The sequence below is a fragment of the Manacus candei genome, unplaced genomic scaffold (assembly GCF_025592945.1).
Source record: "Manacus candei isolate 608988 ecotype Guabito, Panama unplaced genomic scaffold, ASM2559294v1 h1tg000152l, whole genome shotgun sequence".
Classification (NCBI taxonomy): Eukaryota; Metazoa; Chordata; class Aves; order Passeriformes; family Pipridae; genus Manacus; species Manacus candei.
Window position 1 is genome coordinate 1,468,093 of NW_026138200.1, and position 13,763 is coordinate 1,481,855.

Here is a 13,763-nt window from a genome sequence, read left to right on the forward strand (position 1 = left end):
AATAAGGCAGTAAAGAAATAAAGACCTTCTAACAGCATCCTACCTCAGAAGGAACTAAAATTAAAGGAGACTTTTTGAGTTGAAGTCTTGTTTTAAACTCCAGAACTCTCTCACTAAAAGTATCTTATAAAAGAAGTTAATAACTGCAACATAAGGGGGCTGGTGGTGGTGGTGGTGTGTGTTGTTTTGGGTTTGTTTTTTTTAAGGACCCCAGTTCAGACCACTGCTGCAGAGATTTCTTAGCTTTTACTCTTTAGTTCTTCAGAAGTTCCTGCTTTTGTATCTGAAACAAAAGACTAAGAAGCTACTTATTAAAGACCCCTCAAAAAGCCTATTCTTTTCTGACTCACTTCATTTATTACTGAGATGCTGACTCGTATTAGGAAAAATTTCTTCACCGAAAAGATTGTCAAGCACTGGAACAGGCTGCCCAGGAAAGTGGTTGAGTCACCATCCCTGGAGGTAATTAAAAGATGTGTACACGTGGTACTTAGGGACATGGTTTAGTGCTGGACTTGGCAGTGTTATATTTATGTTTGGCTTCGATGACCCAGGGTCTTTCCAACCTAGACAATTCTGTGATCTCCAGCCGGCCCACAGCAACAACCAAGTATCTCCACATTTTTTCCCATAGTGCTTCTGAGGGTGGAGTTGCGCAAAATGACTGAGCTGATCTTACAGCTTTCTTCTGCCAAAGATGCACAACCCCTTCCCTTCCCTCTCCCGTCCCACTATGATACATCCTATCCTTTACACTACTTCAGCACCCATTGACTTTACATTCAAATTATCCTGTTAAATAACTCAGCAGAATCCTTTGTGCTCTTTTGGCTATCTTAGTTCTCTAGTGAGTTACCACTCAAACTGAATTCTTACAAAATCCACACAGAAGTGGTTGAACCACTGAGCCATTCACAGGTAGAGTGATGAAAGCAGGATGTACCTGTTCCACAAGACGCTCAGTAGAAAAATGTCCAACTATCTTTTTTTTTTACTTGCACTTTACAATTGGCAAATCATCCCAATTACTGTACACAAAGCCACTTTGCTCAAATGCCATCATAAAACTTGTTGGTATATATAGAAGTTGCAAACGAGCCCACTTGTGTTCTGCAGCAACAGCTTAGCTTGCTAATCATTACTATCTCATTTTCTGAATATCTGTCTGCCTTTTTTTGGACAGCAAACACTTTGAAGTAGCAGCAGTTGTTCTGTTTACTTTTGTGACACCAAACACAGTTTCTCACCCACAACTATCTGCACTAACATCCAGTACTTAAAATTATAATCTTTAGCACAGAGCAAAGCTGGTGTTTTCAAAACATTAGCCTCAAGAATTCCATGACCTCCTATGCCTAAAAGTAATTCACAGATGCATGTATATCAAAAATCTTCGATGTTGTGTTGTTGTTTGTTTTCAAACTCTCATGACCTTTTAGGGCTTGACTCATTTTTCACCCCTTCAGGACTGTGACATTGTTTTTCCCCAGTGAGAATCATGATGCGTTCTGACAGATCCCATTCTCCAGAGAGAAAGAACACCACAGAGGTCCATCTACACAAAACAGCGAGCGCTTCATCTAATGCAGGGATGAAATAGGACCAGCAACAGCTATATTAGCACAAGTGACGACTCCTTTCCTTTCCCCTGACAGATTTAGCAGCATTGTTTGACCACATTCAGTATGCTAGCAGCATGCCAACTCGCTATTCTGTTATGGCCATGTGAATAAAAAAGACAGAAAGAAAAAAAATGGTAGGCTTTAGCACACAAATAATTCAGTAACTCTGAAGTCAGGCATAATGAGTTAAACTGAGGAGTGTGTATTTCATATGCATCACTTGGTAGATGCTAAAAAAGTAGCTGTACACAGCAGCCAATGTATGTACGGTAAGTAAACTCTCAAGTGAGAGACTCCACTAGCAGCTGATGTCACACCTGCTAGAATCACAGGGCCAAAAAGTGAAGTAAAGAACTAAATACATATAAAAGAAGGAAGTTGTACTTCACTATAATCAAGCATCTCACTGTTGACTAAGAACACAAGAGATACCTTCCTCTTTCTGAAGGAAAGAATCACAATATAAACACATGATCCTAGTGAATTTCTGTACACCTCTACATATATTAAGAGATTTTTAAAGTTTAAATGCTATGCCACTGCATATTGCCAAGTTGTTCTTAATTGAAGTACATGCTGCCAAAATGAAGGAAGTTGAAGGAAACACACCAACTAGAAGCATTAATGCACTGTTCTCCATTTCTGCTGAAAAACTTATCAGTTATTAAAAGCAGTGAAACATCAGAAATCAATATCTTCAAGGTGTCTACGTAAGACTATATGACAAGTAATGAGTCTGCTAAACCACTTTTTAATCAAGACCTTTACTATTGAAATGAAATATCAGTGAGAAGGCATATCAAACCACTATCAACTTGTTGGGAAAAAAAAATCAGGGCAATTATGTAATCTTTGTGATATGAAAGTATTCTTAATATACATCTAATTCAAAAGGTGGAAACTGCACACTAAACCTAAGAACAATTAAAGAAGGGAAAGCTACATTAAAAAAAGCAAACTGCATGACACAGAGATCACTCCTGAATTAAGTTAACACATCGACTCCACTTTGCCAGATTGAAAAAAAAATTGACTTTACAGTCAACCAAGGATTTCCAAAAACATAATAGCACATGTTTAGACTGAAGATATGTCTCAGTTTATACGGTAAAAACATAAATAACTGTTTGCTAGCAGTATCAAGTTAAGGTAGTTATGCTGAAAAATGTATTGAATACTAAACCAGATCACAGTTAAAATTGTATTATGACATTTGAATCAGTGAGGTGTGAAATACTTTGCACTGGTATAATGTAATGTTTTGCCATATAAGTCTTATAAATTTTAGATGAAAAATCCACATTGTATATCAAGTTTTAAAAATTGAGAACAACCCCTTGTAGGTGAGCAAAAGTGAGATTTCTGAAGAATGAAACTAGTGATTCATGTGATTTATTTAGTTTGATTCCTATAGCTTTCACGGGATTCCACTAGCTTTAACCATACAAAGAGCACTTTATTTTCAATACATGTAAGTTCCAGGAACTCAGGTTCATGAACATAGAAAGCAAACAAAAGCTAAGAACTCAGATTATTTTCATGACTACTAATTAAGAAAGCTATGAATAGATGAAAGGGGCTCAGTAATAGAGAAAAAAGCACACCTCCTCTCTTTCATGGCAGTCAGCAAAGAGAGTAACAAACTTATACCCAACCCCTCTCCAAAAAAACCCACCACAATGCCATCTCTCTGCACTAGTACATACACAATTGTACACTATGATGACTAAAGCCAAACTAGGATTACAGTTTCCTAACAACATTTCTTCATTACCACTTCATAGTGATACACGTATTCCAGAATACAGTGAAACTCAAGAAGAACTTCCCCTAAAACTTTCATAATTTTAGATATTTAAAAGAAAAAAGAGAAAGAAAAAAAAAAAGACAAAAACCACAGAGGATCAAAATGCTGGAGGTTGAGAAACACTTTGTAACTGCGTGACTATGTATTTATTTGCCCTGTTCTGCTCTCTTCTCTGCAACAATTATCAGCTGCTGCCAAGGTTGGAGTGACCCAGTACAACTGTTCTTATGCTCGAAAGTCAGTAAAAGCCTTTCCCAGATACAAAACACTGGTCATGTCAGTACACAAATCAAATTAATACTTCCCAGAACATCAAGGATGGATTTGAATGACGAACATAAGTTTATTGTAATGGCTTAGAAAATTATCTTCAGTTCTTTCAACCCATTTTCTTCTTTTCTGTCACCAATTCTAGAAACAGAAAATTCAGGGTGATCAATTTTTAGTTGTTTTAACAAAAACATACAGTGCACCTTCCTCACATCATTTGCTTATTGTTTAGAGAGCAGATCAGGCAAATCTGGTTTCAAAACTACTCAAGAGAATCCTGATCACCTACTTTGCTGAGTATTATCAAACTGAGAAGCAAGTTAATATAACTAACATTAAAAGAAAATTTACGAAAGGCAGAAATATCATCCTATTCTAGGACTATTTTCTCAATTAGCATTCTGATTCTTCTCTGAATCATTTTGATTTGTTCAAGAACCTGAAATTGTAAGTATTACCTGGCCCTTTCTGATAAACTCTAAGCTTTCAGGAGGTAGCCACTCTCTCCAGAAATATCCTGTTACTCAGAGAGTCATGTAAGAAGTCCAGCAACATCAGCAGACGTAGGATCACCCAATTTGCCAATCAAGACACGAAGGGCAATTTGGAAACATCGAAATAATAACATACTCAAACAATAAATGGAGACATCTAGAAACTACAAGTAATTGACAAACAGTACTAACTTCAGCAGGAAAACTTTAAACTGTGGTAAATATGCAATATGCTCATTACCCCACCTTAAAATGCTATAACCAGAAGATTTCAGAATACTGCTGATTGATGACGCTTGGGAACTTCAGTCCCTTGTATTAGGGACAGGTCCCTGTGTCACACAGCTCATACAGTCACATTGCTGCCAACACTCAGGACTTCTATACTTTCTCCTGTAAAGGTAATTTTAAGAGAAGGTATAGGAATGTCATTTATAAATTTCAGAACAAGACCTAGGTACAATTCTTTGAACATACAAGACACTCAACTTTTTGGTCAGCTTCAACTTAGGAAAACCTATTCCACTGAGGTAACACACTAACCTAAAAATCTGAGCTGCAAACATCACTTTTATGAAAACAGCAAATTTTTTTCCATTTCATTTTTTGTATTTCATGAAAAAAAAAGTCTACCCACGACACACACATATGGTTTGCATAAAGAAAGATATGAACACATTCTAAATTCTCTAGATATGAGGTTGCTCAAGCTGAATTCTGACTTCACTGATGCTCAGGAGGTAACAAAGGAATAAGATTACTTACAGATTTAATAATTTGTTTTTAAAGAAGTAATTTCCAGGCAACAGCTGTTCTTGATAGTCCTCTATTTTTATGAAGTAATTATTTTTAAATATATGTATTTATTTATAGACTATGTACCCTTCAAGCAGGAAACAGATATTTTATGCAGCTAAAAAAAACCAAACAAAATCCCTGTGTTGTTCACCATACATCTTTACATGAAGAGATTAATTATTCTTTGTTACTCTTACAATTATTGTGTATTTTTCCATAAATCAAGGCCATATTGTTTTGCTTTAAATACATTACCTCTGTGCACAAGTACCTCCTATTAATCATTCTGTAGTCTTAAATCAACAGCTGTAGTTCATTTCACAATGAATAGTTATGCAAATAGGGCATAGAGATGTAGATACCTCGTTTCAACCAAACAAGTGCTAACTGACAGGAGCCATTTCAAATATGGGCAAGTAACTGTCCTTGCTCATCTTTATCATTCTGCCATCCTTTTGGTCTAGGACTTGAAAGGTTATTGAAAATATCACTTATAAACAGTATAAAATTATGTTAACTACCCATTTCTCCAACTGAAAGAGAATTAAAAATCTTTGTGTTTTTCATTTTACATGTCAGACAATGAATGTCAGAAAACAAACAAATAAATAAATAAATAGACAATTTAAAAAGTATTGCTCTGAAATGCTGCAGGAGAAACCACCTAAGTGAATGGTGATATGTAGCCAAAACCATAGCAGTAAGTAGCAGTTGAATTAAAGTGACCTTAGAGAAGTCCAGATAGCGAAGAACAGAACCAGTAAATTTAGAAACAAAATCTCCCCTTTTGGGAAAACTTTCATAAACACTCTATCACTCAGACTAATTTATTAATGAATAACATTGATTCATAAGCTATTGCTGTTCAGGCAGAATTTAGGTGAAAAGACCTCCTCATTACATTTATTTACTCAAACCTATGCACCACTGAGGTGCATACTATAAAGCTTTCAGATATGTGCTAAAAGTAAAATTCAGTCAAGTAACTAAAAAATACAGTGGTAAGTACATTTTTTTTGTTCTTGTTGGTTGGGTTTTTTTTGTTTGGTTGGGGTTTTTTAACTCCATTTTCTCACTTATGCATCTTTACCAGTGTTCCTCCTCTTCACTAGACACAACATCTTAGTTAAAAAATTCCTCACTAACCGTGTTCTGAAGTTTTGCTTCCCAAATTTTCCATCACCAAACAGATGACCAGCAAATGAAAAAAGAAAAAAATCACTTCTGCATTAAATCCAATATTACAGATTTTTAAACTGGAATAAATACTTTTGATTGTGACAGTTATGAGTGCTCCAGTTAAAAAACTGACAAATATCAGCTAGCACGGGTGTAGCAACGTTATGTCACCTTCCCTTCTGTATCATAACTAACCACAGGAGTGCTGCTCAGTGTACAAATTTACCTGCAGTCTTGTACAAGCATCTGCCTACCTGTATGCAGGTAAAAACACCTCCAACGAAAAGCAAGGCTCTTATTTTATAACATATTTTGTGTAGTTATCAAAGCCTCAACACACATGCTTATGTCTTAGTTGCAAGAAGATAGTCGGTATTAAAAGTAGATGTCTTGTGTCACTTGACTGTTTTAAAAAAGAAGTTTCAGACAAGAGTATCCATTATGAAATCTCAAGTACAAGAATTAAGAAAAACTTATCTGATTTTTCAGTACATTCCCCCAGGCCAGTCGGCCATCATTTCAACATCAATTCTCAAGCCATCCTGTAGCTCTCTTGCCCTCCTTTGCAGGTTTGAGTTTGTACGGATATAAACAGTAGGAAAACTACAGTTGTAACTATAACTACATAACTATAACTGACTATTTCACTTTACACTTAAAAGAGAAAAATCCCTACCTGATGTTAAGCATCTCTTTATGTTACTAAGGGAAAACTTCCAAGATTGCTAAGTAACTGGTAAAGTATGCATGAAGGTCATCAGTTTGGCAAGTGATGTATTTCTTTCTGGGCAGGCTATCCTTGACACAGCTTCCTTATTTACTGTAATTATGATGAGGGGTGTGTTTCTTTACACAGTATCTACAATGGATAGGCTCAGACGGAAAAAAATGGCGAAACCAGGCATTGCGCTAACCTCAAAGTGGGGTGGTGGGAAGCAAATGAAAAAAAACTGAATAACATTTATCACAAAGATTCAAACATATCAAGAAGGAAGCAAAACATTTTAATACTTCACCGGTTCGGGTGAGTAGGGAGGAAGCATGTTGTGGAATGTTGTGAAAACACAGCATTGCCTAAACATCGAAGACGATATTGATACTGATGCAAATCGCAGAATAATCTCTTTTGCAAAACAGAAAGTACAAGATATTTTATTCTCTGAACCACAAAGAACCCACACACAGAAGCAAATTTAGAGATGCTGCACACGAGAACTTTAAACACAGATATGAGTGCAGATCTTTGAAGACATAGCAGTAGCCAATTCCTAGAGATACCTTAATGACAGATAAGCAAGTCATAAGGTTTTAAAGTGGTCTTTTGTCAATATTCTTCCTTCACTGAAAATGTTGTTCCTACTTTCAAGAAATGAAAAGTGAAAATATTTTAAGCACACACTGTGTTTGTAGCTCTGAGAAGTCTTACGATTATAAAAGCAGCACTTAGGAAGCAAAGACAAAGGTACACAAGTGTTCTTAATCTAACCAGGCCAATGCACTGTACAATTCCAAAGCAATAGTCAACTAAAGCTCATGTGCAAGCACAAGCGCAGACAAGAAAGTTAAGTGCGTGCCTTAATTTTGGAGTGCATGTACTCAGCCCTTCTAACTCTATTACTGTTAAAACCTATCAAAAGCTTGCACACTGCAAAAAAAGTTAGCAGGCCACCCTCATTATCACTTTCCTTTGGTCCCCCTACATAAAAACCTCAATATACAAGAATAACACAGTAGAACATTTCTCAGACAGTAGGCACAGTAAGATCTCTCTCTGACAGCTTTTTTCAAGTTGCTCCTTTGTATCTCAGAATAGCTGAAAAAAATGTCACTAATTACCTTTTTGCTACTATTACAGCTTCAGTTACAGATTCACAAACAAGGGAGCAAAAAACAGCTATTGCTCCCTGTGACCTGCTCTAACAAAACATCCTGCTATAGCTACCCATCAGAATGGTGGCAAACTGCAAAGTGAGGGTGAAAGGTGCCCACACATTATGACTACTTGGCTATTTTTAAAATACTGTTTCTATGGTGTGGTAGAGCCCCACTTCTCCATAAGAGTACGCAAAGAAGAACCTACAGGCTTTCCACAACAGTCTTTCCATTAGTGTGGAAGAACTGCCTCTGAGCCACCAAAAAGTATGTACCAGCTGCCATCTCAGCACTGGTTCCCTACCACTCCGAAAGGGGTTTTTTTCTTCCCCCACTACTTTGAGCTTTCAGTATCAGACAGGTGCCCTGTATTCCTCCCCTGCTTCTTCCATCCTGATGAAGGAAGCTGAAAACAGCGTGGTCATCAAATCTCAAGCTGACTTTGGAAACAAAATTCATCCAGCCTTCTTTGACTATCCCACAAATAACCCTTAAAAATGCCCGACATTTCTGTGGGCTGTAAACTGCAAATAGAATCCCGAGATATTTGCCCTGCATGCAATGCACTACGATTTGCCATGTGGGAATATGGAATCAAATACTACATGGTTTAAAGCGATGCAAGCACAGTAAGAAAAGTAACACCATTTAGACCTTGTGATGTTATAGGGAACCTCTGTATGTTTTATTATTACCTACATGACAGGAGGAAATTATTAACAATGGAGGCAAAAAAGGAAAAGGGTATTTTCTCAGATAACACTAGTCAGTTTTGTGATACTCGCTCTCAAAGAGAAAAAAAATAGCCAGTTTTCTCAGCTACGTAGTTCATACATGTCCTGTGTTATAGCTAGAAGACTCAACATTTACAAAACAGAGAGAATTGGTTGTACAGGAGAAGCTGATAAACCAAAGTATTATCTTATAATGTGTGTTTACGAATAATAAATGAAAGCACTGATGTTTGAGATAGGTACATTTCAGTTGATTAAAGAGTACATTATCAGAAAGTGAAGACTGTTATCCTCAAAAAGGAGGAAATGAACACATACAGCACTCAACCATCAGCAGCTGGCACCCCTCTATCCATAAGTGAACATGCTCTGTAAAGTTCCTAATAGCCTTTGCAAGCTCTAAGCTACAAGATTCCCTGAAAACAGGGATCCCTTGAAGGAAGACAAGCCTGATTACAGATAATGCACTATGCTCTCAACTAGGCAAGTTATAAACTACCTCAGCCTTCACAACCCAAAGGCAACAGCTAAAACTCCAACAAGGAAAAAGGTGTTGATCACCCAGCAGCATAAGGCAACTCAGCTACAGAGGTGAGCGAAGAATCATGAAATGGTCTGGGCTGGAAGGGACCTTTCAAGGTCACCTAGTCCAACTCCCTGAAAGAATTTAGGAGCAAAACAAGTGTGGATTACACATGCCTTTTAGAGCTTGCCCAAAGCTCTGGGAGGTATATGAGCTGCTGTGATTCAGCTTGGAATACCTATAAAACATCCAGAAACAAAGATGAATTACACTAAAAATATATAATATTTGCATTGTCCTTTCTGGCCTTAAGGAGTTACGAGCTTGATTTCAGTAGTCTAATTAAACCAGCCTCTCTCATCCCATTGCTAATTCCTTCCAGATGACTGCAATGGGAGTTGCACTGGTGGCAAGTCTGCCCTCCTTTTCCTTTTCTTTTCTATTCTGAGTAGGTAACATAACACAAGGCCAAAACTTGAGTGCTCTAAATCCCAATTATTAATTGCAATTTTATAATCAACAGAACACATGACACATGACCTTAAGCAGACAAAAGCAATGAATTTAACCTGTATCTGTACAGTTTTTTCTTACTATACCAGCAATTATGCCAAAAATTGTCCTGGGAACAATTCTTCCAGAGTTGATCATCCTTTCAGCAAACTGATTTTCTTAAGAGAAGATTTATCTGAATCCCTTTAAAAGATGGGGTACAGGCAGGGCCAAGTGGCTCAGACATAAAATAAAAAAAAACAAAACAAAACCAAAACCACCAAGAAAGAACCAATCCCCCACTCAAAAACAAATGAAAAAAAAGCAAACCCTCCTGCCCCAAAACAGCAAACCACATACTTACTTTACATTATCATCTTTTACCAGGCTAATATTTTACATAGAAAATTCACACACACCTACACAAACACAGACAATGCATCATCCACTATCATATAAAAGCTCATTCATAAGCATCATTATGTATCATTTTTAAAAAGGTAGAGCACGAAGGATCGCCAAAGAATAAACCCCTACTAAAGTAGCCATAGTAAAAAAACCAATATGGTGTCTTGTGAGAGAACATCAGCAACCCTGAAACTACTGCAGCAAAGAGCAAACCAAACACATGCAGAGAAATGTAGACTGGCTCCACATGCAGCAAAGCACTCTTTGAGCCTTAATGCACAAAAAGCCAGTAAGCAGCAGGACCCAAAGCAGCATAAACAGGGGTAGTGCTCACCCCGCATCTATTATTAGTTTTGAAATTCTTAATAACAGCACTGGTTCCTTGCATGGGAAGAACATAGTTAGAATATAGTCCACAGGTACAGACGAGTGAAGGACTGACCTGTATGCTAAGTCGTGCTCATCAAACCATTACTAATGGAAACCTACTCAAAACAATGCAATGCTAATATAACTTCTTGTGTTTGTAACAAGGAGGCCCCTGTAACTAGAAGCATATGGCTGAAACACTGTTTATGGTGATCCTCTACTTGGCCCAAATCAGGTATTCCATATTAATCAACACAAAGTGTTGTCCAGGGAAACAAAAAACTTTAGAATGTTCTTCTAAGCTAATGTAAAGGTGAGCCCTATGGAAAACTATGCGATCTGCACAACACAGTGAACCAAAATACTGTACTATTAGTAGCGAATTAGGGTAACAAAATATTTGAACTAATTGCTTACATAACCATTTTAACAGCTGGAAAAACAAATACTCATTGAGTTCACTGTGGAAATCAAGTTATCATCTAGCTTAGTTAATGTCTTGCTATGACTTTTAAGCTTCCTACTTTTGCTTTCTCTTTAAAATGATGTTAATACCTACTGTGGATATACAGTGCTACATGATTACTGACCAGTAAGCTGCAGTTTTTCCAACAAAATATCAAGACTCTCACTTTTTTGATAAGAGATGACATTTAAATTTAAAGCAGCTTTTTATTCAACTGCAACCACTGCAATGTTTTTTTTTTTACTGTTGTTAATAGGAGCTATATAGTCATATTGCAAAATATTTTTTATGGTATTAAAAATGTTTTGCATCTTACCTGAGAGCCTCTTTTCAATACCATACAGGTCAAGTAGTTTTACTGCTACTACTACAGGTCTCTTGAAATCAGTAGGTGGCTGAAAACAGCTCATGGCAAAAATCAGTATCACAATGATGGTTGCCTACGGAATTCTGAGTAAAAGATTTCAAACAGACCACATCTAAAAATTACCATTCCACCATTTAAATTCTATGTATTGTTCTTTCACATCAAAACACTTCAGTATGCTACTCAACATAAAAAAGTTACTAAACCCATTGATTAAAATTCTGATTCTGCAGATAAACAGGTAGCACTGCTTACAGTACTAATTGTGTTGGCAAAAGTTTCCCTTGTCTTGACTTTAAAGACCGTATTTCACTGGAAGAATTATATCCATTTGGAGAGAGAGGAGACATAAGAGCCTACTTCTTTAAGCTGAAAAAACCCTAGCTCTCTTCCCAGGAACTAAAACATACTTGTAAATATGATACATATACATGGAGATAACTTTCAGCCGTTTCTAAACACTCATACTGGAGGAAAAGAGACTTAGAAAAGAAATTGTTGATCCTGCATCTTACTAAGTAGAAAACAATACTTATACTGCTAATGTTTGTACTTCCTTTATGTTTCACTATTCACTTTTATCTCATTGATTCTGTCACTTCCCTGCCTGCTTCCCCATAAAACTGATCTATACAGGGTAAAAGCAGTCCTGAATCTCCTGAAGCAGAACGGTTATACATCAGCATCAAATTTATTCCTTCTCCCAGACTAGGATCCTTTGCTCCAGGAAATATCATTGCTTCTAGAGCAATAATATTCCAGCTTACTTTTTGTATTTTACTCATCTGTTTTGAGAGAGCCTAACGCTTACCTTAGTGCTCAGCAAGACAAGACCAATTACACATTTAGGTAGGAGAGTTCCCGATCGCCTGCGGCAAAATCTCTCGGTGTGTAGCAGATGTCACTGCTGCTTCCTTCCTCTTACCTCCCCCCCGCACACACACGCACATCTGAGGGCAGTGGAGGATGTTCGGAGCAATTTAACAAGCAAAGGGGAGACGACTGGCTGCCGGTCTTGGAGCAAAAAGCTCACAGCCAGCTGGCCTAGGTCAGGCAGGGAGTCACGACAGGCAGGGATACACACAGAACGGTGGCAGGAGCACTCACGGCGCTGCCCGGAGCCGCAGGGCGCGATCGGCCGGAGGGCCGGGCACTGTAAACACGAGCACCGGAGGCTCGGAGCGCAGCGCCCGCCCGCCCGCCGGTGCGGGAGGAGCCCAGCGGCCCCGGCGCGGCCCCGCGGTGCCCGAGCAGCGGCTTCACCAGCGGCCCCGGCCCCGCGGCCCCACCAGGCCGCTCCACGCCGCCGCCGGACCCCCCCCCACCCCCCCCTGAGCCGCGGCCGCACCGAGGCTCAGGCGGCCCTCCCGGGCCGGCGCCCCCGCCCATACCTCGGCTGAGATCGAGGGACACGTTCTCCTCGCCGCTGTCGTTCCGACCTGCAGGGACGGGGGGAAGAGAAGCGCGTTAGCCGGGCGGCGAAGGAAGGAGCGCCAGGGGAGAGAGGGAGGTGGGAAGAGGGAGAGAGGGAGGAAAGGAGAGAAGACAAGGAGGGTGCCGGTGGGTATGGGGCAGCGGCGGGGCGGCCCGCGGGTTGCTCCTCACCTCGGATGCGGAGGTGCCTCAGCGAGCGGGCGCGGAGCGTCGCCGCCATGTTTGCGGCCCCGCAGCCACAACACCGGAAACCTCGCCCGCTCTCGCGAGGGGAGGCGCGCGCTGCGCCCCCCCCGCCCCGGGGCGGCTGAGGAGGCGTGGGCGGGGCTGGGCTGAGGGAGCGGCCTCGGAGCTGAAATTGCGTTTTCTTTCTCTCTCTCTCTCTCTCTTTTTTTTTTTTTTTTTTTTTTTTTTTACGAGCTTTGCCTGTTCTGTTTCTTTCTTTTTCTTTTTTTTTTTTTTCCCCTGACCTTGTGACGAGGTGGTAATTCACGTGGGTGCTGCGTGACCGTGGGGGCTTTTGTACGCCGGATGTTTTCTGCTTTTTTAATGCGTGAAGTAATTAAAAAAAACAAAACAAACAGAAAAAAAAAAAGCTTTTCGCCGCTTTGTTCGGTCTGTGCGAGGTGGGTCTCTCTGCAGCTCGAGCGTTGGTCTATTTCTTGCTACTTAGTTAAGTTCCAACAAATATAAAAGTAGCAATTATATTTGTTGAACTTAACTAATGAGTGTATATATTAAAGAAAAAAAAAAGAAGTCGGAAAGTCCCACTCTAAGAAACCGTGTGGTTACCTACTCGATCATGTCTTTTTTTAGGCAGGAGTTTACATATGCAGATAACACCTTACGTCGTCGTTCCCTGACACTTCAGACAGACGAGGCAAATTCTTGCACACAGACTTCCGAAATTCTCGGGAACAAAACCAGC

The 13,763-nt window shown here is 39.3% G+C and overlaps 1 protein-coding gene across 1 annotated transcript in view; it reads right to left on the bottom strand.

Moving 5' to 3' along the window:
• The window catches only part of RICTOR (RPTOR independent companion of MTOR complex 2), a 75,172-nt gene extending 62,028 nt beyond the window's left edge, over window positions 1-13,144 (bottom strand). Inside the window, exons 1-2 of the mRNA XM_051772336.1 lie at window positions 13,007-13,144; window positions 12,793-12,840 (exon numbers count right to left, since the gene is read on the bottom strand). Coding sequence (XP_051628296.1) covers window positions 12,793-12,840; window positions 13,007-13,055 — 97 coding nt within the window. The 5' untranslated portion in view covers window positions 13,056-13,144. The remainder of the gene's footprint in view (window positions 1-12,792; window positions 12,841-13,006) is intronic.
• Window positions 13,145-13,763: the final 619 nt, after the last annotated feature.